The sequence below is a fragment of the Nicotiana tomentosiformis genome, chromosome 3 (genome assembly GCF_000390325.3).
Source record: "Nicotiana tomentosiformis chromosome 3, ASM39032v3, whole genome shotgun sequence".
Classification (NCBI taxonomy): Eukaryota; Viridiplantae; Streptophyta; class Magnoliopsida; order Solanales; family Solanaceae; genus Nicotiana; species Nicotiana tomentosiformis.
Genome location: NC_090814.1, coordinates 26,014,096 through 26,039,727, shown reverse-complemented (window position 1 = coordinate 26,039,727; position 25,632 = coordinate 26,014,096). Strand labels below are relative to the sequence as shown.

Below are 25,632 nucleotides of genomic sequence, written 5' to 3'. Positions count from 1 at the left end.
TTGAAATCATAAAACGGACTCGTTCGCACCCTCGGAACACAGATAACAACATTAAAACTAAGAATCATACGCTAAAACCAATAGAATCATCTTATGAACTTCAAATTCTTCTAGCTTACTACGATTGCGCCGAATCATACTTAAACTACTCGGAATGACTCCAAATGTTGCGTGCAATTCTTAAATCATCATACGGAACTATTCTCATGCTCAGAATCTCAATTGGACCTCAATAATACAAAATCCTACTTCAAACCAAATTTAAAGAACTTTAAAACCTTCAATGTGCCAACTTTCAATATTAAGCGCCGAAACGCTCCCGAGTCATCCAAAACCCGATCCGAACATATGCTCGAGTACAAAATTATCATACGAACCTATTGAAACTGTCAAATCCCGGTTCCGAGGTCGTTTACTCAAAACGTTGACTCAAGTCAAAATTAGCTCTTTTTAGCCAACCTTAAGGAACCAAGTGTTCCAATTTCAACCCGAACCCTTCCAAATTTCGAACTAACCATCCTCGCAAGTCATAAAATAGTAAAAGTACATATAAGGAGTTTTATTTAGGGGAACGGGGATCTATAAAGTAAAATAATCGGTTGGGTCGTTACACATTCAATCACGAGTCTAACCATACTATATTTATCCAATTCCATGCACAAATCGACCCTCAAATCATCAAATCTTACTCACCAATAACATAGTCTAAAATTTCCAATTTTCATCTCAAATACACATAAACTAGGTGTAAAATCTATGAGTAATCAGTGTTTATCAATAAAAGTGATAAATCTTCACTTCCCTCTTCAAATGTAGCCAAAACCCTCTCAAAAATTGCCCTTAGACGAATCTTACAAGTCCAAAATGGCTCAAACCCTCGATTATATTTTTGCCCAGCGATTCCCGCACGTGTGACTCACTTAACCGCATTTACGGTCCCACAGGTGCGACCAAAAATCTTGCTTATGCTATTCATCTATGGCCTCCGACCTTCCGCATCAGTGGAATATGGCTTCGCGCCTGCGGAAGCGCACCTACACTAAATCTTCCGCTTCCGCGGAACTCCTTGCCCAACACAGAACTCGCTTCTGCGAACTCCATGCCGCACTTGCGATCATGCTCCTGCGCCCTATTGTCCGCTTCTGTGGAATGGCATATGCGGAGACCTTTCGCAACTGCGCTCCCAGACAACCTTCCCAAATCTTTGCAACTGTGCACAAATGGCCGCTTCTGCAGCTCCGCACTTGCGTCCCAAAACCGGTTACACCAGAACTAAAGCCAACATCATTTCTCTAAGTCCAAACCTCAATTCGATTTCAATCTGAATCACACCCGAGACCCCAGGACCCCATCCAAACATACCAACAGGTTCAAAAATACGATACAAACTTAGTCGAAGCCTCAAATCATATCAAACAACATCAAAATCACGAATCACACCCCAATTCAAGCCTAATGAAATTAATGAACTTTCAACTTCTAAAACTAATATTGAACCATACAAATAAACTTCGAATGACCTGAAATTTTGTACACTAGTCCCAAATGACACAACAAACCTATTCCAACTCCCGAAAACCCGATATCAATAAAGTCAACTCTCGGTCAAACCCCTCAACCTTCCAACCTTCGCCAAAAAGTTTCAAACCAACCTACGGACCTCCAAATCAATATTCGAACATACGCCTAAGTCCATAATTATCCTACGAAGCTATCAGAACCATCAAAACTGCATTCCGGAGTTGTCTACACAAAAGTCAAACTCCGGTTAACTCTTTCAATTTAAGCTTTCAACCTTGGGACTAAGTGTCCCAATTCATTCTGAAACTTCCCCAGAACCAATCCAACCATCCTGACAAGTCACATAACCACAAATGAACATAGAAGAAGCGATAAATAGGGGAACGAGACTATAATACACAGAACGACTTGCCGGGTCATTACATAATCAATATCTTTCAAATAAAAAATATCATTACTTAAATTAATTAATAAAATTTTTAATAAAGAATTGGTTTTTTATAAGCTCATGTGAATATAAGAAAGTTAGATATGAGCTTAAAAAGTAATTTTTTTATGATATATATTTATACTAATTATTAAAAGATGAAGCTAGTAAAATACTAAGTAAGTAAATTTTAATGTGCAACAAATACATGTATAAATAAGAAGTATTATATATTATTTATAACTAAATACATTACGTATTTTTTTTAAATAAAAGTATTAGATAATTATAAGTTGATAACTAATATCAAAAAGAATAATCAGCATATAGACTATCTTTTAAATAACTAATATCTTAATTTAATTTTTTAAATTATTACTTTATTGTTTTTACAAACTCATATGAATACAATATTAATAAAAGTTTATGAATTTAGATTTTTTTAAATAATTATTTATACTATAAAAAAATAAAGCTAGTAAAATATGAAATTGTGTTTTACAACTACAAAAATAAGAAGAAAAAAAAAAAGCAAAATATTAGAAGTTGCAAAATTATATGAAACATAATTAACATGTTGGAAGGTTGAAAAATAAGAATAAGAAAAATAAAAGAGAAATAGTGTAAATAAATATATTACTTAATATATTTGAAAAAAATTTGAAAAAAATAGAAAAGTTACATTAGCTTGTAATTACACGGTATAATTACCATCAATTTTTACCTCCATCTTGAGAATTGAAGAGTATAATTACGCTCTTTCAATTACACCAACTTTTGTACTAACCAAGTAAGTATTCGGCCAACAAATATGATAAATTATATAATTTCACGCAATTACACACAAATCTAATTCTTACGTTAGATGGCTTTCCAAACATGTTCCATGTGATTTCTTTTTTATGCGCAAATGTTGGCCAATACCTGCTATGTTTCCTATCATTGCGCGAATTTCTCTATTTAGGTTACAAAATCAGGAAACTTTCGCTCAAGTTTGATGTTGTTTATTTTATCAATGTTGACTTAAGATTGCTAGCCTTCACCATCACTGTTAATTTGGTCAAAGGATTAAGTTTCTCTCTCACTCACTCCTTTTAAACCACTGATCAAAAGTGGAACTTGGCAAGCTTTTTAATATCATGGATTCATGATGATATACCACCTAAGGAGGAAGGAGGAAACATTTGTTTCAATATAGGCTGAACACATATTTTATCTGTAGGTCTTACTCCGATTATACACCTATAATAGGCTCAAAATTTATAAAGACATATTCCGCCGATATGGTTGATAGTGTAAGTTGCACATGTAGAATGTTCATGTTTATTGTCCTCTACTGATGTCCTAGGAGTATTTTCGATGCATAAATGTATCTTCATACACATTTTCATCTCTTAATTACTCTGTTTTCACTTAGAAAACCTACTAAATGTGGTTCATTTTTTGGCAAACTACAACTAGAAATATCTACCCAAAGAGCATTCTACATGGTGCAACTCGCGCTATCAACCATGTCAGTGAAACATGACTGAATGATACACTTTGGACTTACTATACGTGTTCAACTGAAACAAGTCCTACTTAAGGTGTCTAAATCGTTGCAACTTTAGATGTCCCCGACGTATGTATTTTGCCTTTCAATATGTTTCATGTTAATTATTTTTCATAATAATCTTTTATGGTGTCATTCGAAATAAACAATGAAGCAATGAATTTTTTTGACATATTTTTCATTATATTGGGTGAAGTCGTAGTGTAGGACTGCTTATGCAATCTCTCTAGTTTATCAAGCCTCCATGTCAAGCACTTATAAGTTACAACTCTTGTATGACTACAATAAAATCAATAAGTTACTTATCATAAGAAATTTTTAGAAGATAGAAGAATTAAATCATAGTTATTTCATCTCAAACACATATAACAGACTCTGTCAAGAAGGCAAGAAATAGATGTTTGATCGTCCAAATTGACTCCATTTATAGAAATCTCTTTTAATACATTGAATGATAGAAGAGGAAAAAGGAAACGGGAACAAAGACAATGAGAATTAAACAAGCCATTGCCAAGACATTCATTTTTAGATTTTCTTCTCCTCTGTTTTTCCTTTCTTTTTTTGGTATGTTTTCAATATATCAACGTGCAGGTCTCACACTATGGGTCCCACGCAACTAAGCAATCAATTGGTTGGGGGCCTGAGGCAAGAGTCACGTGGTCGCAGGTGTGCCAACGGCAAAATTACACTTGTCTGCTAGCGGTTCACTTCCATGGTTTTACCGGTGGATAACTACAAATGTCCTTTTTTTTGTTATTTTTCTTTTATTACATCCTTGTCAATTGTTTGAATGTTGTATTTATGAAGAGTTAATTTAATTAACTTACAAATATATTGAAAATTACCACTTTTGTGTAAAGTTTTTCGGTAAATACATATTTAAGAACATTATTTAAGATGAAAGAATATCACATTTTAATCTGTTAAAACGAATATCACATTTTTATATAAATTTTCTTTAAAAAAATATGCTTTACTATATTGTGTAATTTTTATACAAACACTAAAAAGATGACAATTATCACTTTTGTACTTTACTTTACCTTTTAATATGTTAATTAAAAGGTCTATCACATATTTGACAAGCTTTTGATTTTAATTTACTTTTAATGACATTCCGTTATAGAAATGATATGAAGAATTTTTTTACATTCTTAAAATCATGTACAATCAAATAAATATACAAAACGGAGGGTAGTAAATGAGAAAATGTGACCGATTCGGGATATTACGTTAATTTCCAATTTTAACAAAACAAAACCCGTACTAATGTTATTACTGTAATAACATAACAAAACCACCTCCATCTTCTCATGGTCTCATTTCATTTACAAACTGCTGGAGTAGTATTAATTATTTATCTCCACCATTAGATCTCGGTTCCATTTCTCCTCTCTCTCTCTTTCTCTCTCTCTCCTCTATTCTCTTGCTCTGTCTTGGATTCAGAAGCAGAAAAGGTACTTACCTTTTTCTTACAGATCCATTCTCCAATCTTCCATTCTTCACCTTTCCATTTAGTTAACGCAATTTACAACCCTTCGATCTCACTGCGACACATCTCTACACAATCCACTGCCTTTGACTTTACCCATAAGTAATAATTTTATTTGTATGTATCTCCTAATTGCTCTGTTTTATTACTGTTGATATCTCTGTTTGTTACTGCCCTAGCTTTTTAGGCCTTTGGCTCACAGTTTATGTATAGTTGGAAATTTTTCTATACTAAATAGTGAGTGTGGTAATATTTAGCACCTGCTGCTGATTTGAATTTTTGTATCCGTCTCTGCTGCTCATCTTGGCATTTTGATGCTTTCTTGTTTATGTAATGAGATGTGATCTGATGATCAATTGTAAAGTGATTTATCAGTACTTGCGGGCATAGGATGTTGCTTCATTTTCTTTGTTTGTTAATTTTCAGGTTAAAATATGGGTGCGGAAAACAACAATATTGACATGGAGGAGGGAACCCTGGAGGTTGGAATGGGTATGTTTATATCGTTTTCTTCTTCTTCTTGTTTGCTAGAGGCTTATTTGACATGTTCCACTCATGGTATGCAGATGTGGTAGTTCTTTGCTTAAGTAACAGGCCTTGGAAATGAGCCCTTAAACCCGTGTTAGCACTTTTTCAATTGAATCAAGGAATTCTAGGAAGAGTGAATTGATGAATAGGGGATTCTGTTTGAAAATATGTGGTGCGGGTTCATTATGATTGCAATGATCTTCAATTATAACTAGAGCTGAGTTACACATGCTATATTTAACTAGGACTAACGAGATGAATGTCTCACTTGTGGTCCTAGTTAGTTTGTAGATTTAAGAATAGAGTGTTCCCCAGGTGGCAGAGAACTGTTCTCAAAGCCCGTCTGATGCCTTCTGCCGATGATTGGGCATGAACACGTATCAGCAGTTGAAGCGCTGATGGCAGTAGACCTTTTTTCCCTTATAGTTTCAGTAGGTATTAGGATTTGATGGGTATACTTAATAACTCTAGGACTCTTGAGAATATGTTGTTTAGTTTTATCCACGCAGCAACTGAAGTAAACATATCAAAATTTTGCTGTACCTTCTGTCTATACACTACTAGGAGGATACAACAGCAACAACAACAACCCCTAGTAGAATCCCACTAGTGGGGTCTGACTACTAGGAGGATACAACAGCAACAACAACAACCCCCAGCAGAATCCCACTAGTGGGGTCTGGGGAGGGTAGAGTGTACGCAAAACTTACCCTACCCCGAAGGGATAGAGAGGCTGTTTCCGGGAGACCCTTGGCTCAGAGACAATAGATCCGTTACAACAATAGAAACCAGAAAAATAGTATCAGCATCGTAAAATACAACAAATAAATAGAAAGGATAGAAACCAGAAAAATAGTATCAGCATCGTAAAATACAACAAATAAATAGAAAGGCCAAAATGTGAAAGACAGAAAAAAAAAGTGAAACACAATAAAAACCGCTAAGTCCTGGACAAAACACTATCAGACTAGCCGACGCAGCGAGGAGAAACGCTCGACTACCCCCTAACCTACAACCCGAATGCTCGGCCTCCACACCTTCCTATCAAGGGCCATGTCCTCGAAAATCTGAAGCCGCGCCATGTCCTGCCTGATCACCTCGCCCCAATACTTCTTAGGCCACCCTCTACCTCTTCTCGTATTTGCCAGAGCCAACTGCTCACACCTCCTAACCGGAGCATCTAGGCTCCTCCTCCGCACGTGCCCAAATCATCTAAGCCTCGCTTCCCGCATCTTGTCATCCACAACCATACCCACCCTTTCCCGAATATCCTCATTCCTAATCTTATCCATCCTAGTGTGCCCGCATATCCATCTCAATATCTTCATTTCTGCTACTTTCATTTTCTAGGTATGTGAAATCTTGACTGGCCAACACTCAGCCCCATACAACATGGCCGGTCTAACCACCGCTCTGTAGAACTTACCTTTAAGTTTCGGTGGCACATTCTTGTCACACAGGACTCCAGACGCTAACCTCTATTTCATCCACCCCACCCCGATACGGTGCGTGATATCCCCGTCGATCTCCCCATTTCCCTGGATAATAGACCCTAGGTACTTGAAACTCTCTCTCTTAGGGATGACTTGTGAGTCAAGCCTCACTTCCACATCCGGAGGATATTCCTACTTTTTGAGGTTTCAGGATTCAATATATCCATTGTCATATCCATTTTCAGTAAAATGGCAATCTTGTGGATCATCACATATAAGTTCACATCTTTTCTGGCTTTTTTGGTAGTTTCTACTCAATCTAAACTCAAAACTTACTAAACTTGTCATTCTTATCATTATCCAAAAAAAGAAAGAAAAAACTTATTCAACTTGTCATTTGTCTAAGATAAAAACTGCTGACTTCCAATACTATGTATACTTGCAGAATATAGAACTGTCTCAGGTGTTGCTGGACCACTTGTTATCCTCGACAAAGTTAAGGTAATCCTTGTACACTTTGCTATACTTTTTTATTATTTTCTTAAATTTGATGTTGTTTATTGTTGCTTGTTTCTGTTAATGCTTTAGAATAATGTGTGTATATAATCTCTTGTCAGGGACCCAAGTACCAGGAGATTGTTAACATTCGTTTGGGAGATGGAACAACAAGACGTGGACAAGTTCTGGAAGTTGATGGGGAAAAAGCTGTTGTTCAGGTAGGTTATCCTTTGGTATCACTCTTTGCTTGATATAATTGTTTGGAATTTTCAAATATGTATCATCTACTTTAACTTTTAATATTCACCAATTTTTCCGTAATTCAACCTGCTTATGGGATGGTTATTTTCCCTTTTTCTAACCAGGTTTTTGAAGGAACATCTGGAATCGACAACAAATACACAACTGTGCAGTTTACCGGGGAGGTATAGTGTAGCTCATATTTGCTCTAACTTCGTTGCATAGAACCCAAAAACGTATATCACTGGTACATAAGTTCCATGAATTGGTTTCGTAATCCATAGATAAACCATGGTCCAGAAATACATGTTTGCTCCCTTACTTTAGCCTTCAATCTTCTCTTGCATTTTGCCTTTATCTTTTTTTTTAAACCTAACTCTTGTATGTAGCACGTGAAATGCTCAAATGAAGTTTATCAATAAACTTGAGAATTTAAGCATGTAACCATTCTCTATTTGCATGGAAAGAAAAAGTGTCAGAGATGGCTTCTATATGAATAAAAACCTTTAGTTTATTCAGTGGCGGATCTACATTTAAGGTTATGGGTGCTCAAGCACCTATTAACTTTGGAACCAAATACTATTATTTAGATAGAAAAACTAATAATTTATATAAATATATTAACTGAGCACCCAATCTCAGTAGCAACTTTATAGGAAAAATAGTTGAGCACCCACGAGTTAAAAAATCTGAATCCGCCACTGAGTTTATTAGTCATGTTTCTGGTAGATGATGTGCTGTTTTATGCTTCATTTGTTTTTACATTTGTACTGTTGTCTAAGAGCGCTCTTGGTAATATGTTTGCAGGTGCTTAAAACACCGGTCTCACTAGATATGCTCGGACGTATCTTCAATGGTTCAGGGAAGCCCATTGACAATGGTCCTCCAATTTTACCCGAGGCTTACAGAGATATTTCTGGCAAGTGCTGAGCTCTAATATGACCTAATTCGGTTGTTCTTGTGATTCTCCACTAATATTATGCTAATGCCGATCTTAGGGAGTTCTATCAACCCTAGTGAGAGAACCTATCCTGAAGAGATGATTCAAACAGGAATTTCAACAATTGATGTCATGAATTCAATTGCTAGAGGACAAAAAATCCCTCTTTTCTCTGCTGCCGGTCTTCCCCATAATGAAATTGCAGCCCAGATCTGTCGTCAGGCTGGTTTGGTGAAGAGGTTGGAGAAATCTGAAAATCTTCTTGAGGTACGTAGTATTGCATGATGATTATATTTCAAATGCCTAAAATGCTGATATGGAAGTCTGTTGCATTGCTTAAAAAGGTCTTAAAGCATTTGGCTGCCTCTCTAAGATATCAAAGCATGTTTTGAGATTTGACTAGTATCTTAATAATCTTACTACTGCCTTTTGACATGGTAGCCTTATATTTACTGCATTGAAGACGACATAAACAAAATAGATTTCTGCATTTATCTTTTATTTTTTCTTTTGGTCTTCTGAGGAAGTTCATTAACATATAATCCTTGAAACAGCCTCCTTTTTTCGTCCTAACCGACTTTAGTTCACCCTTTTGCGGAGTAGGTACAGAGGGTTGGTTCATTGTCTATTCCTTCTTTTAGGCCACCAGCAAATAGCTGGTCAGGCACATTTCATCATCCATTTTCGTTTATTCGTGGTGATTCAATTGCATTTATATTGATATAAAATCTTACTTTTCTACTTGATGCTACAGGGTGGTGAAGACGACAATTTTGCCATAGTTTTTGCAGCTATGGGTGTCAACATGGAAACAGCTCAATTTTTCAAACGTGATTTTGAGGAAAATGGATCCATGGAGAGAGTGACACTTTTCTTAAACCTGGTAATTCTTGCAATTTTAACATGGATCAATAAATGGTATTTACACCCCTTCAGTAAATAAAATGATTGCACTTCTTTAAGCTGAAGCTCGATCTGATCTATTATGCCATACTTCTTGCAGGCCAACGATCCCACAATTGAACGTATTATTACTCCCAGGATTGCCCTTACAACTGCCGAATATTTAGCATATGAATGTGGCAAGCACGTTCTTGTGATTCTAACTGATATGAGTTCATATGCTGATGCTCTTCGTGAGGTATTCTTCAATAAGTGCATCTGCATCTTTTTTATTTTGTATTCTTATGATTTGTCCCAATTTGATCATCATTAGATCTTAAAATCAATACCTATGGGTTAAGTGATGTTGCAAGTATTCTAAGCTTTCTTTAAGACTACTGGCATCATATAACTACATATCCTATTACAGGTATCTGCTGCCCGAGAAGAAGTGCCTGGAAGGCGTGGATATCCCGGTTACATGTATACCGATCTTGCAACCATTTATGAACGAGCTGGACGTATCGAGGGACGGACGGGATCTATCACACAGATTCCAATTCTGACCATGCCTAATGATGGTAACAAACGGCTAGCCATATATTTTGGTTATTATTTCTGCTTCTGCTTGATTTTTCTTCTTATTGATCAATTTCTATCTTATGTTGTATGGACAGATATTACACACCCAACTCCAGATCTTACTGGTTATATCACTGAAGGACAAATATATATTGACCGACAACTTCATAACCGGCAGGTATATTATGGAACTCTCAGACTGAGTACATGTTCACACCAGCAAAGGGGCATAATACTTCATGTTATAAGATATCTAAGTAATAAATGAGCAACCAATCAAATTGAAGCAGTGGTACTTTAGGTTCTTTTAACTAAAAGAAGGGGGGAGGTATATTATGGAACTCTCGGACTGAGTACATATTCACACCAGCAAAGGGGCATAATACTTCATGTTATAAGAGATCTAAGTAATAAATGAGCAAGCAATCAAATTGAAGCAGTGGTACTTTAGGTTCTTTTAACTAAAAGAAGGGGTACTGTAAATTCTTCGTGTTCTCGATCCGTTTCTCTTGCTGACAATAGGGAAGTATTTCATGCTAATCACATTTTAAGTCCAGATCATCTCAATCAGGTGGCTTATAAACTGAAATGATTATTTGATAAACTGGATAATCAAGCAGGAAGAGAAAGCATCATCAACATTCGCTTGTCCTTTTTTGTGCGCGAGCATTTGGGAGGGAAATTTAACCATTGTCATGTCTTCTTTCGTTCTATGCTAACTTATACAAAGACCCTCCAAACATTTTCTGGTGATTCTAAGAGTTATTCCTTTTTCTTTTGATGTTGAGTCACTGCATGATATTCTTTCTCATTTATCATAATTTCAAGTTGTTTGCGTGCTTCATAAATCATGCCGCATACACTGAAAATAGATTGAAGGAAAGATAGCTTTTCAGTTTTTCTATTTTAATTCCATTTCCTGAATCAACTTAACAGGCTGACTTCCATGCCTAGGTTAGCTTACAGTTACCTTGGCAGGCGAAAACTGTTTCTGCTTTTTCTGCTATGAACTTTCTGAATATTATTCAAACAAGCTTTTGCGTAATTCCTTTTTTTCTGTCTAGGTTGTTTTATGGTATTATGTTAGTCATAAGTTGTGCACTAATAAGAAATAATATTTCTATTATGCATTTATGCATCACCTTACACACCTTTATGAATTGCATGCCACCATTTATCTTGAAACTTAGGTTACTTTCCGGTTGGACTTGGGAATGAATTTCACTAAATGACCAGTAGGATTTAAAGCAATTATGATTTTTTCTTCTGGGAAAAATGATAATAATAAAAAGATTTATGATACTTGTATGATTATTACTAAGGCCCTACAGTGACAAGTTTTTTTTTCCTTAGATGAAGCCCTACAGGTAAACTTACCAGATTTTGCTTATCCTTTCCATGAATGGCCTTAGTGCCATAAACTTCATCAGATTTTTGGACTTATCCAACAGTTTCATTCTTGCATTTCATATCTGAACAAAATCTAATATCTTGCAAATGTTTTATATGTGTTTTGCACATACTGCCTGGAAATGTGTTCAATAGAATGACATGTAGCATAGGAATCTTGCTTTAACATATCTTCTGCCAATTGAAAAGAATGCTGCAAAAGTAAAACCAAACACATTCAACTATATTTGGGAAAATAAGGTCATTCTTGGAAAATTAAAGGAAGTTCCACTTTATAGTATTACTAGTCAAAAACACATCCAGGAAATACTCCATTGGTTTGTAATATTTCTATTTGCATATTTGGAATTGTGTTACATTACAATTCAATTGTGGACAATTTCATTGAACATGTATTCCACACATGGAATATCTATGATGTCTTGACTCCTGAGTCACTGTAAGCATTCTGTTGCTTGCTGAATCGAGTATTTCTTGAATTCGGCTGTGTCACAGCAACAGAAGGTTGCCATTTTGTGATTAGCTACTGTTGAAGCTTTTATGACTGTGGATGGGTTGAATGTGTTTACTCCTTTAAAGGCATTGGGCTTTTGAAGAAAAATGTCTAAAACATTTTTTTTTCATTGTCTGAAATGTAACAGATATACCCACCAATCAATGTACTTCCATCCCTGTCTCGGTTGATGAAGGTGAGCATTCGGATCCTTTTGTTTTCAGTCCATCTAGATGCTTTTGACTAATTGATACTAGGACGACTAACCCTTAAAACTTTTTCAGAGTGCCATTGGTGAGGGTATGACTAGGAGGGATCATTCTGATGTATCCAACCAGGTAAGATCAACTTTCGGAAAGCATGTTTTTTGCTGTTCCCTTTCATTTTCATTTCTTCAGGCAGACTTGATACATTTTTACTTTGTTTGCAATTGATGGCTTAATGTGTGTGTTCTTTCTCCTTTTTCTTTTTGCATTAACTTTAAAAAAAATTCAGCTGTATGCAAATTATGCCATTGGAAAGGACGTCCAGGCAATGAAAGCTGTTGTCGGAGAAGAAGCACTTTCTTCTGAGGACTTGGTAATTTGACTGAGAAATATATTTGAATTAGTTTACCTGTGTTTTGGCGGGGGTTATCATCAAGTCAAGATTACTAATAGTCTTCCTATAAATGAAACAGCTGTATTTGGAGTTTCTTGACAAATTTGAGCGGAAATTTGTCGCTCAAGGAGCCTATGACACACGCAACATATTCCAGTCACTTGATTTAGCATGGACACTCCTTCGCATCTTCCCTCGTGAGCTACTTCATCGTATCCCAGCAAAGACCCTAGATCAATATTACAGCCGCGATGCATCTAATTAATAAAAAGGGATGCCAATAGGAAGGACGAGCTTTGTACTTTCGTCTGTGTGATTGCCTTGGTACGAGCTTTGACAATACTTTATTTCTTGTGCCGTCTGTTGTGCATCTCCTTTCATCTCAATAATAAATGCCCTCTCCAATGAGTTCCAAACCAAGGCTCTTCAGCATTTTGAAAGACATTGATATTCTTTTGAGAACCAATTAAACCGTGTAATCTAGTGTGTTGTTTTAGCCAAAAGTATTGCAAGGTTTGGTTTATTTACTAAATTTCAGTAATAGTAGGCGCTTGTAGGAATTACAAAGCCTTGTCATATAGTTTGTGTTTTTTCAATTGCTCCATGGCGTGTAAGCTGATTCTTTTGGATTATTGGTGAATAATGCTGCCTTGTATAAGGTTTCTTTGGAAAACTGGAAACTATGAGATTTAGGTTATTTCACAACTTGTTTGTTGATATATTTTACTTTTTCGAAAAGCATTTTTGCAAAAGAATAAAAGGCTTTGCAGTTGATTTTAGAAGTTTGGCCAAATAAGCTAATCAAATAATTGGCTTACCGGTGCATTTTAAATCTTGCATGGGAAAACGCTTTGCACTGAACACTTGTTTGTGGTATCAGTCGCTAACACTACAATTTCCTGCAAACTGACAGACTTTTCCCTTAAACTTCCATCTGGGTAAAACCTTTAATAGCTGAAGAGAATTAAAGCGAGATAGGATAAACTTCTCTAATCTTTAATTACATACATAAAATCACTTCAGTGGTGTCCTAACCCAGACCCAACCCCTCGACTAGTCGACTGTGCCTGATTAAAAAGGAGAGAATCACTTTGTGGGGAAATTAAAGTTGAGAATCATGGTTAAAGGGAAATTAAAGTTCTTATAGGTTCAGCTTTCTCCCAGCCTGTTTCTGCCAACCCTGCATACTTCCACCAAGCTCGTAGTTTTCCATAAACATTATATTTTGCTAAAAGATTAAGTTAGAAACTTTTTGAATCACAATGCTAACTTCTTGGAACTAATCGATCAGGGGTGCTAAAGCATGTGTTGTATCATAGAGTATGGCCTTACACATCAATAAAGTTGGTGTAATCTGGATATTAGGGTTCAAATTATAGTTGAGATAAAAAATACTTTATATCAAATTTTAGTGGGCATAATTGGTGAGAATTAACATGTAAGTGCACATAAATTTGATCCAGGTATCACGAGCATGTTATTTATTTTCACATTTTGAAAGTTTTAGTTTTGTACTTCAAAGATCATCTACTTTCAAAAAATAGCTTTCCTAATCATGTCACAGAAGTATAAATTATAATTTAATTTTTTCTATTCTATATTTAGAAATATTTTTCAAAAAAGGGTCGAAACGCGAGGAAGAAAGGAGAAATGGGACAGGTCGAACAAAGCAAAAGTGGCACCTCCAGAGTACAGTAGTATACACCATCCACCGCTCAAATGTCTGAATAGCCAATGATTGATTCATTTGGTGCTGGGTCCACACACCACTTACACTACACCCGTACACACCCGATCCTTATTCGCTCCAAACCCCTCTTCTTCTCTTCTTTTAAACACACATTCGTCGTCATCGGCCCTTCCTTTTGTCTCCCTTTCACAACTTGTCCGAGATTCCCTGTATTCTCCAATCTTCTTTGTTCTTGTTCTAGAAACTTCTATGGCGGCGACGGCGAGTTCAACATGGCAGCCGCAGGAGGAAGGGTTCAAAGAGATCTGTGGATTATTGGAGCAACAAATGTCTCCTGCTACTTCCGATAAGTCTCAGATTTGGCAACAACTTCAACACTACTCTCACTTCCCTGATTTCAATAACTATCTCACTTTTATCTTCGCCCGTGCTGAGGTCATTCTTCATCACCCTTTTCTCTCTCGCTATTAGTTGCTGACAATTTCATTTTATTTTGCAGATTATGTCAACTTCTAGTTTTAGAGAACTCGTAATTGACTTAATTTGTTTAGTAGTTGAATGAAATGTGCCCCGAATATAGTGGATTAGTTATGTAGGATTTATGTAGCTGATTCATTATCTTATATTTTCCTTTAGTTTTTAGTTTCCATTAATACATGATTTTACTCAATGGAAGAAATGTATATATAAAATTGGACGAATTATAAGTGGCTAGGATTTCCTTAGAACAGAAATGGTCCAAATTTTGGTCCGAGTTTGGTATGACTTTTTTTTTATTATTTAAAAAGCTGCTATCTTCAAGCAGTGTTCACTGAATTGGTCCTTGCAACAGGGGAAGTCAGTCGACATTCGGCAAGCAGCTGGGTTGCTTTTAAAAAATAACCTGAGAGCTGCATTCAAAAACATGCCTCTCGCCAACCAGCAATACATAAAATCAGAGTTGTTACCTTCTCTAGGGGCGACAGATAGGCACATAAGGTCTACAGCTGGAACCATTATAAGTGTTCTTGTACAAATAGAGGGATTTGCTGGATGGCCGGAGTTGCTGCATGCTCTTGTCAGTGGCTTGGACAGTAACGACAGTAATCACATGGAGGGTGGCATGGATGCTTTATCCAAGGTATGAGCTTCTACTGCTTACTACATCAGCATTGTATGTGGGGCGTATCGTTGTCCCATAGGGTACTATTTAATTCATGGTTCTGATATCTAAACAGCTGGATGAGTATAGGAGAAACAAACTACTTTCTCTGTAATGTGGTTAATAAATTAAGACCCCAGGATTGCTATATTCTCCACCCGATGGTTATTGCAAGGACAATCATTTTTGTCTTTCTTGTGGATTGTCATTCAAATATAATGTGAACCGGAACTACGATTGGTAGAAACTGTTGTAGTAGTACATGATTCAGACCTTTCGTTCGTGAAAATAACAGAAAATTGGCATGCTAAAGATCTTGTTAAATGCAGATATGCGAGGATGTGCCAAGTCTTCTTGATTCTGATATACCTGGATTATCTGAACGACCAATAACTATTCTCCTTCCAAGGTTTCTTCAGGTGAGATAGTTTCCCCCCTTCCTTTTGTCCACTTTCTTTCTAATGTTTATTTGTTTGTTTAAGATAATGTTAATGTTTCCTTTTATTTAATGCTGTACTCTTAGTATCTTCTCTAACGAGATCTGTCTGCAAACAGCTTTTCCAGTCACCTCATGCTTCTCTCAGAAAGCTTTCATTGAGTTCTGTGAATCAATTTATTATGCTGATGCCTACAGTAAGTACCACTTTGTTGACCTCTCCAGTTGTTGCCTTTTATCCTGTTCCTTTTGTGCCATTTTCACTTCCATGTTGTTGTTGTAGGTTTTACTTTTATCTATGGATAAATATCTTCAAGGGTTGTTTCTTCTTGCCAATGACCCTGCTCCAGATGTGCGGAAGTTGGTAAGGAATTGCTGTGAACTCCGATACCTAATTTTTATGCGCGCCCTCTCCTTACCCGAGTTTTCCTCTACAGAAAACTTGTATTTCTTAATGCTCTTATGTATCCACTTTGTGGAACTCCGTTTCTGCGATAATGAGTTACAGTTTTGAGTATGTGAAAACTTCTGCCTTGTACTCAGTTTTGTTGTTTTTTAAACAGGTTTGTATGGCATTTGTTCAACTGGTTGAAGTTCGTCCTGCGTTTTTGGAGGTCAACATTTGTCCCCTTTCAAATTTTGGTTTGAGGCCTCTTATTGGTCATATTTGCTTTTGTATTGCATTTGTTTTGTATATGGGGAATGGCTCCGAGGGACCAAAAAATGCTAAACTTCTAAATAGGCAGAAAATAGTTTGAAGTTAGCATTCAACTGTAAGTGTATTGGGATTAATATTTTAGTTATTTTGGTTTCATTTCTGGTTGTTGGATTTTCAAGCGGATGGTTACGAGATACAATTGTTATATATGCACTGTTGGAAGTTCAATCCCTTACTAGACGTCAGAACTGCTGGTTCAATTTTATTATTCTGTTTTATCACCTAGATCTTGCAATTTGCTGCTTTATTGAAAAATGAATCCAGTCTGTTAACTTAAGTCGACTTGCCTGTACAGAATATGGAAAGATATATTCCTCCTTTTGCCTGTTCTTGATGTTCTGGTTTCTTCATGCAGCCTCACTTGAGAAATATCATAGAATATATTTTGCAAGTCAACAAGGATCCAGATGATGAGGTGGCGCTTGAAGCCTGTGAGTTCTGGTAATGTACTACTTCCTCTGCTTCTTGTATAGATATTGATCTCGCTCAGTGGATCTTAATTCTGTGGAAGGAGGAAATCAATAGTTTGCTTGAGATGATCTAGTAACCTTTACATTAAGCAAGGAAGCAACACCTTATTACATTCTTTATAGGTTTCCTTTTACACTATATTAAAAGCATGAAACCCCTTAGTGAAATGTCATTTACCTTTTTTACCCTTTAAAATTAGATTTCACACTAGACAAAATAGTCATTTAATTATTTTCGTAATTTTTAGGTATTTGAACTCTACTAAGTTTTGTTTATCAAAGCCTTCCTTATTTGAACTATGTACAAAGTCGTAATATTTAGAACTTTAAAATTTGTTGATTTACCACTTCAATTCGAATTAACATAAAAGATTGAACACAACGTCGAATAAACACATAAAATTGAACACTATCGTAAATATCTCAACTCGCAAATTACCTTACATATATAAAACCAATTGAAATGGTAGAACAAATATTGAATGATAATGAATACGTATATGCTTAAATAAATAAAAATATATAAATGTTGTAGCTATATATGTATTATAGGAGTCCTAAAATAAAAGCACACTCATATCCAAATTAAAAATAGGGAAATGTCGCATATGTGTAGGAGAACAACAATTTTGTACTCATTAAGATGGAGTCCCATATTAATGAATATACTACAACAACAACAACAACAAACACAGTGCAATATTAATGAATATAATAAGTTTTAAAAATTACATAAATATTATATAGAAATATGGTTGAGTTATAAAATAAAAGTTAAATAAAAAAGTATAAATTTCTAAACATAATGAATGTTGATCTTTTTTAGTTAAATGGAAAACCATTCGTTTGCCTCTTTAGTACAATTATTTGCTTTGTCATGAAATCAGAAAGTCATAATTACTGGTTACTATGTCGCATAATTGATTTAGAGAATTGTATGCTTCAGTTGTGACTTGTGTGAGAAGGCAATTAAGAGAATGTTACCTGCATCCATACATTTCTAATGATTTTTCGGCAAATAGGAGCTTATTTGCTTTGGTTTTTGAAGACATCATAATTATGTTACATATTTGAAATAAAGAAATGACCTATATAAGCTAAAATCTTAATTGATTTTAAAGTTTAAAATATTAGGCGTTCCTACATATTTCAAATAAGAAAAGACTTGGTAATCAAATTTTTAGTTGCTTCACCATTTTCGTGATAAGGAAATAATTTTTTGTTGATTCAAAGTCTTAATATTAGCTCATCCAAAATTGAAATATTTTGTTATAAAGTGTTTAGCTCAATTTTATATTTATGATTTGATGTATAACTAATCTTCATATGATTATTTGCTAAACGCAATTTTTTAGTGTTTGTATGAAAATACGATAATTGTCCAAACAAAAATATTCAATAATACAGGGGATTTAAAAAACGCTATTAGGTAAACATACATTAACATTTGCCTTCATGAGAAGAGATAATCTCAGATCTTCAAATTTGAACTTACAAACTACTTCAGTTCATAAGAGTTTTTAATTTTCAGCAGGCAAATATTAAAACAAAAATAGTCCACGTTTGTTATGCTCTATATATATATATATATATATATATATATATATATATATATATATATATATATAGAGAGAGAGAGAGAGAGAGAGAGAGAGAGAGAGAGAGAGAGAGAGAGAGAGAGAGAGAGAGAGAGTAAATGACGAAAAACTAAAGAGGAAAACTAATATTCACGATTTGGTACCTTTGACTTTACATGTTGTCTTTGTGGTGAGATTTTACACAAGCATGTTTTGGTAGCCTAAACAACAAAAGCAACGTCTCCTCAGTTCTTAGGATGACTGGTTGTCCATCTGTCTGAACGCATTTAAACAACAAGACTGGTTGGTGTGAATACCGTTCATTGTTTTTCTTCTAAGCGCTACAGAGTAGGTATTTAAGCAGACAGGAACATTCTGCATCATCCAATAACAGATTTTGACACTGTTAGTTTATAGATATGTATAGTGTAGTCTTGTCCCACATTGGAAGAAAAGTGATATCTCCTTGTAGTGTATAGCTATAAATAGGGACCTCTTGTATTGTATTTATCATTCAATATCAATAACATATTTTCTCCCGTGCCTTCTCACATGGTATCAGAGCATTAGTGAGAAAAGATCGCTGTGCGTCATTCCAGCGTTAACCGGGAAGAAAGAACTTAGTCATCGTGTAATTTTTCCGGTGACCTAAGGCTTGTCTAAGTGAAAGTCACTTTCTGTCGGTGTTGTGCTAAAACCAACACCACCACGAGGTAGATCACCCTCCGACTACCAACCCCTGAAATTTTATCCGGCGAAAAAGCCGCCACGCTCCTCCATGCGCCGGCAACAACTTTTCCGGCGAGGGTTCCGGCCACTTTCCGGCCATGTTTTCGCGAAGCTTCTTCAGGACAGTGTGTTCTCCTCAAAATTCCGAGCCTACCCATCTAATTCAAATCAAATTCCGGCCACTTTTATATTTTTCCGGCGTGAACAGTGACCTTTCTGGCCATTTTTTGAAAATATTTCTTCAGGACAGCTTGCTCGCAAAGGAATTCCGAGTCTATCCATCCTGGTTACAACAAATTCCGACAACTTTGGAATTTTCCGGCGAGCTACAGTGTTCCCGGCGTGAACAGTGTTTCGGGCACAGAACAATGTTCTGTTTTCCTGCTGTAAACAGTGTTTTTCAAGCTATTTCTTCAGTTTTCTCACAGGAGTTACTTATTTCCACTATTTCAAGTTAACCTTACTACTACAAATTGTAGCGACATGGGAACCGATGCTTTGAATAGTCGGATGATTTCTTTAGCAGAGTGTATTGAGTTCCTTCAGTATAAAGCATGTATAGCAGACATCTTCTGAGATAGCTTCTGTTGTTCAAACAGGTAATAGCGTGACTTGTTTCTCCCAATTATCATCCTCTGAGTTTTGGGTCATTGATTCAGGTGCATCAGATCATATTTCTGGTAACAAATCTCTTTTCACTACTATTTCGTATTCTCAATCTCTTCCAAAAGTCACAATGGCCAATGGGTCTCAAAACATAGCAACTGCAATAGGTCAAGCAAGCCCACTTCCTTACTTACCTTTAGATTCAGTTCTTTATGTTCCCAATAGTCCTTTTAATCTCATAACTGTTAGTCGCTTAGCCAAATCACTTAAATGCGTTGTTTTATTTCTTGATGACCATGTTTTTATACAGGAACGCAGTACGGGGCGGATCATTGGTACCGGGCGTGAATCAAACGGACTTTATTACCTTATCCTTGCTAAATCACATGGACTCACATCTTGTCTTCCTTCTACAACTTGTCCTGTTACTGATTCACCAGATTTATTACATAAACGGTTGGGACATCCCAGTTTGTCAAAACTTCAGAAAATGGTATCTGGTTTATCTAACTTGTCAGCTCTAGAGTGTGAGTCATGTCAGCTCGGTAAGCATACCCGCTCCCATTTCCCTCGACGTCTTGATAATCGAGCAGAGTCACCTTTTACTTTAGTCCATTCATCAAACATCTTGTCCGTACACATCTCAACAAAATGGGGTAGCTGAAAGAAAGAATAGACATCTTATTGAAACTGCTCGTACCCTACTCATACAATCTCATGCTCCGTTGCGTTTTTGGGGTGATGCCGTTCTTACATCTTGCTATCTTATTAATCGTATGCCATCTTCAGCTATCCAGAACCAAGTTCCATTCTCTGTCATGTTTCCCCACTTACCTTTGTTCTCTCTTCCACCCCGTATCTTTGGAAGCACTTGTTTTGTCCATAACCTTATTCCAGGAACAGATAAGTTAGCTCCTCGTGCTTTTAAGTGCGTATTTCTGGGTTTCTCGAGAACACAAAAGGGGTATCGATGCTACTCTCCTGACCTCCAGCGGTACCTTATGTCCGCTGATGTTACCTTCTTTGAAACCCAATCATACTTCACAGGTTCAGGTCATCACTTAGATATTTCTGAGGTACTACCAGTTTCATCTTTTGGAGATTCAGTCACTCCAGCTCCACCACCTACAGCTTCAGTTGTAGCTCCACCACCTATAGCTCCAGTTGTAGCTCTACCACCTATAGCTCTAGTTCCACCACCTACAGCTCCGGTTGTAGCTCCACCGCCTATAGCTCCAGTTCCTCCACATAATTCAGTTCAACCTTCTGCAGCTCCACCATTTTTGACTTATCATCGTCGTCCACATCCAGCATCAGGCCTAGGTGATTCACGTCCCGCATCAGATTCTGCACCTACTGCGGACTTGTCTCCTCTTAGTCAACCAATTGCACTCCGCAAAGGTGTACGATCCACACTTAATCCTAATCCCCACTATGTCGGTTTAAGTTATCATCGTCTGTCGTCACCACATTATGCTTTTATATCTTCTTTGTCCACTGTTTCAATCCCTAAGTCTACAGGTGAGGCACTATCTCATCCAGGATGGCGACATGCTATGATTGACGAGATGTCTGCTTTACATGCGAGTGACACTTGGGAGCTTGTTCCTCTTCCTACAGGTAAGTCTACTGTTGGTTGTCGTTGGGTTTATGCAGTCAAAGTCGGCCCGGATGGCCAGATTGATCGGCTTAAGGCTCGTCTTGTTGCAAAAGGATATACTCAGATTTTTGGGCTTGATTATAGTGATACTTTCTCTCCCATGGCTAAAGTAGCATCTATTCATCTCTTTTTGTCCATGGCTACTGTACGTCATTGGCCTCTTTATCAGTTAGACATTAAGAATGATTTTCTCCACGGTGATCTTGAGGAAGAAGTTTATATGGAGCAACCACCTGGTTTTGTTGCCCAGGGGGAGTTTAATGGTTGTGTGCAGATTGCGCAAGTCACTATATGGTTTGAAACAGTCCCATCGAGCTTGGTTTGGTAAGTTCAGCACAATTATTTAGGAGTTCGGCATGACTCGTAGTGAGGCTGATCACTCTGTGTTTTATCGGCATTCTGCTCCTAATCTGTGTATTTACTAGTGGTTTATGTTGATGATATTGTTATTACTGGTAATGATCAGGATGGTATTACTAATGTGAAGGAACATCTCTTTCAGCACTTCCAGACTAAGGATCTGGGCAGATTGAAGTATTTTTTGGGTATTGAGGTCGCTCAGTCTCGCTCAGGTATTGTTATTTCACAACGGAAGTATGCCTTAGACATTCTTGAGGAGACTGGAATGATGGGTTGCAGACCTATTGACTCTCCTATGGATCCGAATGCTAAGCTTCTGCCTGGACATGGGAAGCCTCTTAGAGACCCTACGAGATATAGGAGGTTGGTTGGCAAATTGAATTACCTCACAGTGACTAGACCTGACATTTCTTTTCCGGTGAGTGTTGTAAGTCAGTTTATGGATTCTCCATGTGATAGTCACTGGGATGCAGTTGTTCGCATTCTTCGGTATATAAAGTCAGCTCCAGGCAAAGGATTACTATTCGAGGATCGAGGCCACGAGCAGATTGTTGGGTGCACAGATGCTAATTGGGCAGGATCACCTTTTGATAGACGTTCTACGTCTGGATATTGTGTTCTAGTAGGAGGTAATTTGGTCTCGTGGAAGAGCAAGAAACAGAATGTAGTTGCTCGATCTAGCGCCGAAGCCGAATATCGGGCCATGGCTATGGCGACGTGTGAGTTAGTTTGGGTCAAGCAGTTGCTCAAGGAGTTAAAGTTCGGAGAAATCAGTAAGATGGAACTAGTGTGTGATAACCAAGCTGCTTTTCACTAAGTCTCTTACTGGTTCTCGTATTAGTTACATGTGTAACAAGCTCGGTACATATGATGTGTATGCACCGGCTTGAGGAGGGAGTGTTAGTTTATAGATATGTATAGTGTAGTCTTGTCCCACATTGGAAGAGGAGTAATATCTCCTTGTAGTGTATAGCTATAAATAGAGACCTTTTGTATTGTATTTATCATCCAATATCAATAACATATTTTCTCCTGTGACTTCTTACAGACACATCACACATGGACTACCCTCCTCAGACCCCACCTTGTGGGATCACACTGGGTTTCTGGTTTGTTGTTTTACTCTTCTGCATGTTTAAATTGTTAAAATGATATCACCTATTACGTCAGTCCTATTTTATGAGGTCATTTAGCTTGCACGGGGATAATGGAAGAAGTTGGACTGGATGATTTGATTAGATTAACAGTCAGTAGGATAACGATAGATCGGATATATGATTTTGTGGTGGTTTGCGTCATCTCATGCTAATATTAGATAGTGCATATGGACTTATCCAAACAGAAATCCCTGTTGGAAAAATTCAAACCGTTTCAGGATAAAAGAGAGGGAAAATAGCCCAATTATATGGCATGGGAAATGGGAAGAGCGTTGATAGAAGAACTAAAAATTAGAAAGAAAAAGCTGTTGAGGCAAGCATTAAGGACTATAAGTAGCCAAGAATATGCTTCCCCTTAGGTGAGCAAGGGAGGGAACATGGGAATTGGATTAGATTTCCTGGTAGAGAGAGAAGGGGATTTTCTGATATCTTGCATGTTATTACAACAACAACAACAACAACAACAAACCCAATAGTTTCCCACAAGTGGGGTTTGGGGAGGGTAAGATGTACGCAGCCTTACCCCTACCCACCCCTGGAAGGGCAGAGAGTTTGTTTCCGATAGACCCTCGGCTAGAGAACGACTGAAAAGAAAAGGTATATCTTGCATGTTATTAAGTTATAGAATTGTTTGAAGAAAAAATGCAGACAATTAACATATAGGCTCTGTTATAGGGCAGTAGTATGATAGATGCAACACCTATATTGAAATCGGATGGTCGAATGGAGGGAATTTATTGGAGCGACAGCCGTAGAAAGTTATCTAGTAAAGTGAAAAGTAAGCTTTCTAGAACAGTTGTGAGACTAGCAGTGTTATATGGTAGTGAATGCTGATCTTGAAGTCCAACATATCCAGAATAATTGTTATCAAATTTTGGATGTTAAGATGGATGTGCAGTCCCAATAATTTTTTGCAGAACCTCCTCAGTACTTCATTAATGAAGTTTCTTATCTTATTCCAAAAAAAGATGGATGTATGGTCCCATTAAGACTAGATAATATTAGAATTGTTCACATCTGATTAAAGATATTAGTAGCACACATCGAGAATAAAATGGGAGAAGGCTGCTTTTGTGATGGTTTGGTATATTCTTCATAGACCTCCAAATGCACTGATTGGTAGATTATTGAAGGTGTTAACAGGGACAAGGGAGACCAAAATTAGATGGAGGGAAGTCATCCAAAAGATCTGCAATCTCTTCGAATCCGTGTGGACAAGCGAAAAATAGAGCATAACAAAAGCAAAAGATCCATATATGTGATACTGACTAGTTGGGATTAAAGTTTAGTCGTGTTGATAGACTTACATTAGGTTCGGTGCTTGCCTCAAAGCTTTTCATTTGCTTAGAGATTTGTATGTAAGTAAAAATGTAGTGAACCTCTACTTAATAGAAAAAAAATAAAAAAGGAAAAATGTAGTGAATCTCTAGCGTTCGAGAATCTCTACTTTGTCTTAAAAGACAAATTATTGGGCATTGGAACAAAATGGTTCCAAATGGAGTAGAATGAATATTGAGAATTCATATAGCTAAGCTACCCCAACTTAGTTTGGGATTGGGGTGTAGTTTTATTGTTGTTCCTCTGTTGAATCGAATCAAAATATGGCAGTGTCAAAAAGAGTTGAAACCAAAGATCTCCTTTTGTTGCTTTATGTGTACCATGTATATGCTGTCGTGGTACAATTTCGTCTATCTATTAGACCAGATGTAAGCTTGTATTGCCAGCTAGAGTCGAGCATGGATGAAAATTTAAATAGATAATCCATAGTTCAACTTGTTGAATGTATTTGTTTTTTCCTGGTTAAAGTTGCATGATAGTTGATAAATAATATACGTTGGTCGAAATCTTTTGGTTTCAATGATTCCCTTTGCCTTGAAGGGGAGCCTTGGCGTAACTGGTAAAGTTGCTGCCATGTGACCAGGAGGTTACGGGTTTGAGCCGTGGAAACGGCCTCTTGCAAAAATGCAGGGTAAAGTTGCGTACAATAGATCCTTGTGGTTCGGCCCTTCCCGGACCCCAAGCATAGCGGGAGCTTAGGCACCGGGCAGCACCTATTTTTGTTTGCCTTCAACTTCTCAGGTCACGATTGATAGTCTCTTGCTTTTGTGTGAACAATTGATGCCTCTTTACTTTTGACTTATTTTGTCTATAAAATTTTATTTTATGGATTTCATTGACAGGTCCGCATATTGTGATGCTCCTCAGTTGCCACCTGAGAACTTAAGAGAACTCTTGCCACGTTTGATTCCAGTATGCTTCATTCTGTGTCTATTTTTTTCATGCCCATATTGGATGATGTGTCCATTGCATGAGGAGTGTTCTTGTTTGTGGTGTTTCCAATACAACTTTTTAGGTTTTGCTGTCTAACATGGTATATGCTGATGATGACGAGTCGCTTTTGGAGGCAGAGGTTTGTTGTTTGATTCACCATTAGATGTCCCTTAAGTTCGAAAAAATTGGTATTAGTGGCTTTACCTAACCAAAATTACT

General features: G+C 36.9%; 2 protein-coding genes across 7 annotated transcripts in view; both read left to right on the top strand.

Annotated features, from left to right (window-relative positions):
* The first annotated feature begins 4,802 nt into the window (after positions 1-4,802).
* LOC104087350 (V-type proton ATPase subunit B 2) lies at positions 4,803-13,303 on the top strand. 5 transcript variants are annotated; one of them, XM_009591776.4, is made up of 15 exons: positions 4,803-4,957; positions 5,419-5,484; positions 7,399-7,454; positions 7,571-7,669; positions 7,817-7,876; positions 8,499-8,610; positions 8,690-8,898; positions 9,386-9,514; positions 9,635-9,772; positions 9,944-10,094; positions 10,191-10,273; positions 12,147-12,194; positions 12,283-12,336; positions 12,494-12,577; positions 12,678-13,303. In XM_009591776.4, the coding sequence occupies exons 2-15, from the start codon at positions 5,427-5,429 to the stop codon at positions 12,861-12,863; spliced, it is 1,467 nt and encodes a 488-aa protein (XP_009590071.1). In that variant the 5' UTR covers positions 4,803-4,957; positions 5,419-5,426; the 3' UTR covers positions 12,864-13,303. The 5 variants fall into 5 exon arrangements, with proteins under 5 accessions (XP_009590071.1, XP_070052919.1, XP_033509602.1 ...); XM_070196818.1 differs by having other exon boundaries at positions 8,499-8,614; positions 8,694-8,898; XM_033653711.2 differs by lacking the exon at positions 4,803-4,957 and adding an exon at positions 4,980-5,094.
* Positions 13,304-14,260: 957 nt separating this feature from the next.
* Positions 14,261-25,632, top strand: part of LOC104120652 (transportin-1-like) — a 33,746-nt gene continuing 22,374 nt past the window's right edge. Inside the window, exons 1-9 of one of the 2 annotated variants that reach the window (XM_070196817.1) lie at positions 14,261-14,723; positions 15,121-15,408; positions 15,759-15,848; positions 15,985-16,062; positions 16,149-16,229; positions 16,429-16,479; positions 16,939-17,024; positions 25,323-25,392; positions 25,496-25,552. In XM_070196817.1, the coding sequence (XP_070052918.1) occupies positions 14,538-14,723; positions 15,121-15,408; positions 15,759-15,848; positions 15,985-16,062; positions 16,149-16,229; positions 16,429-16,479; positions 16,939-17,024; positions 25,323-25,392; positions 25,496-25,552 (987 nt within the window). In that variant the 5' untranslated portion in view covers positions 14,261-14,537. The remainder of the gene's footprint in view (positions 14,724-15,120; positions 15,409-15,758; positions 15,849-15,984; positions 16,063-16,148; positions 16,230-16,428; positions 16,480-16,938; positions 17,025-25,322; positions 25,393-25,495; positions 25,553-25,632) is intronic. The other variant, XM_070196816.1, reaches the window with a different exon arrangement.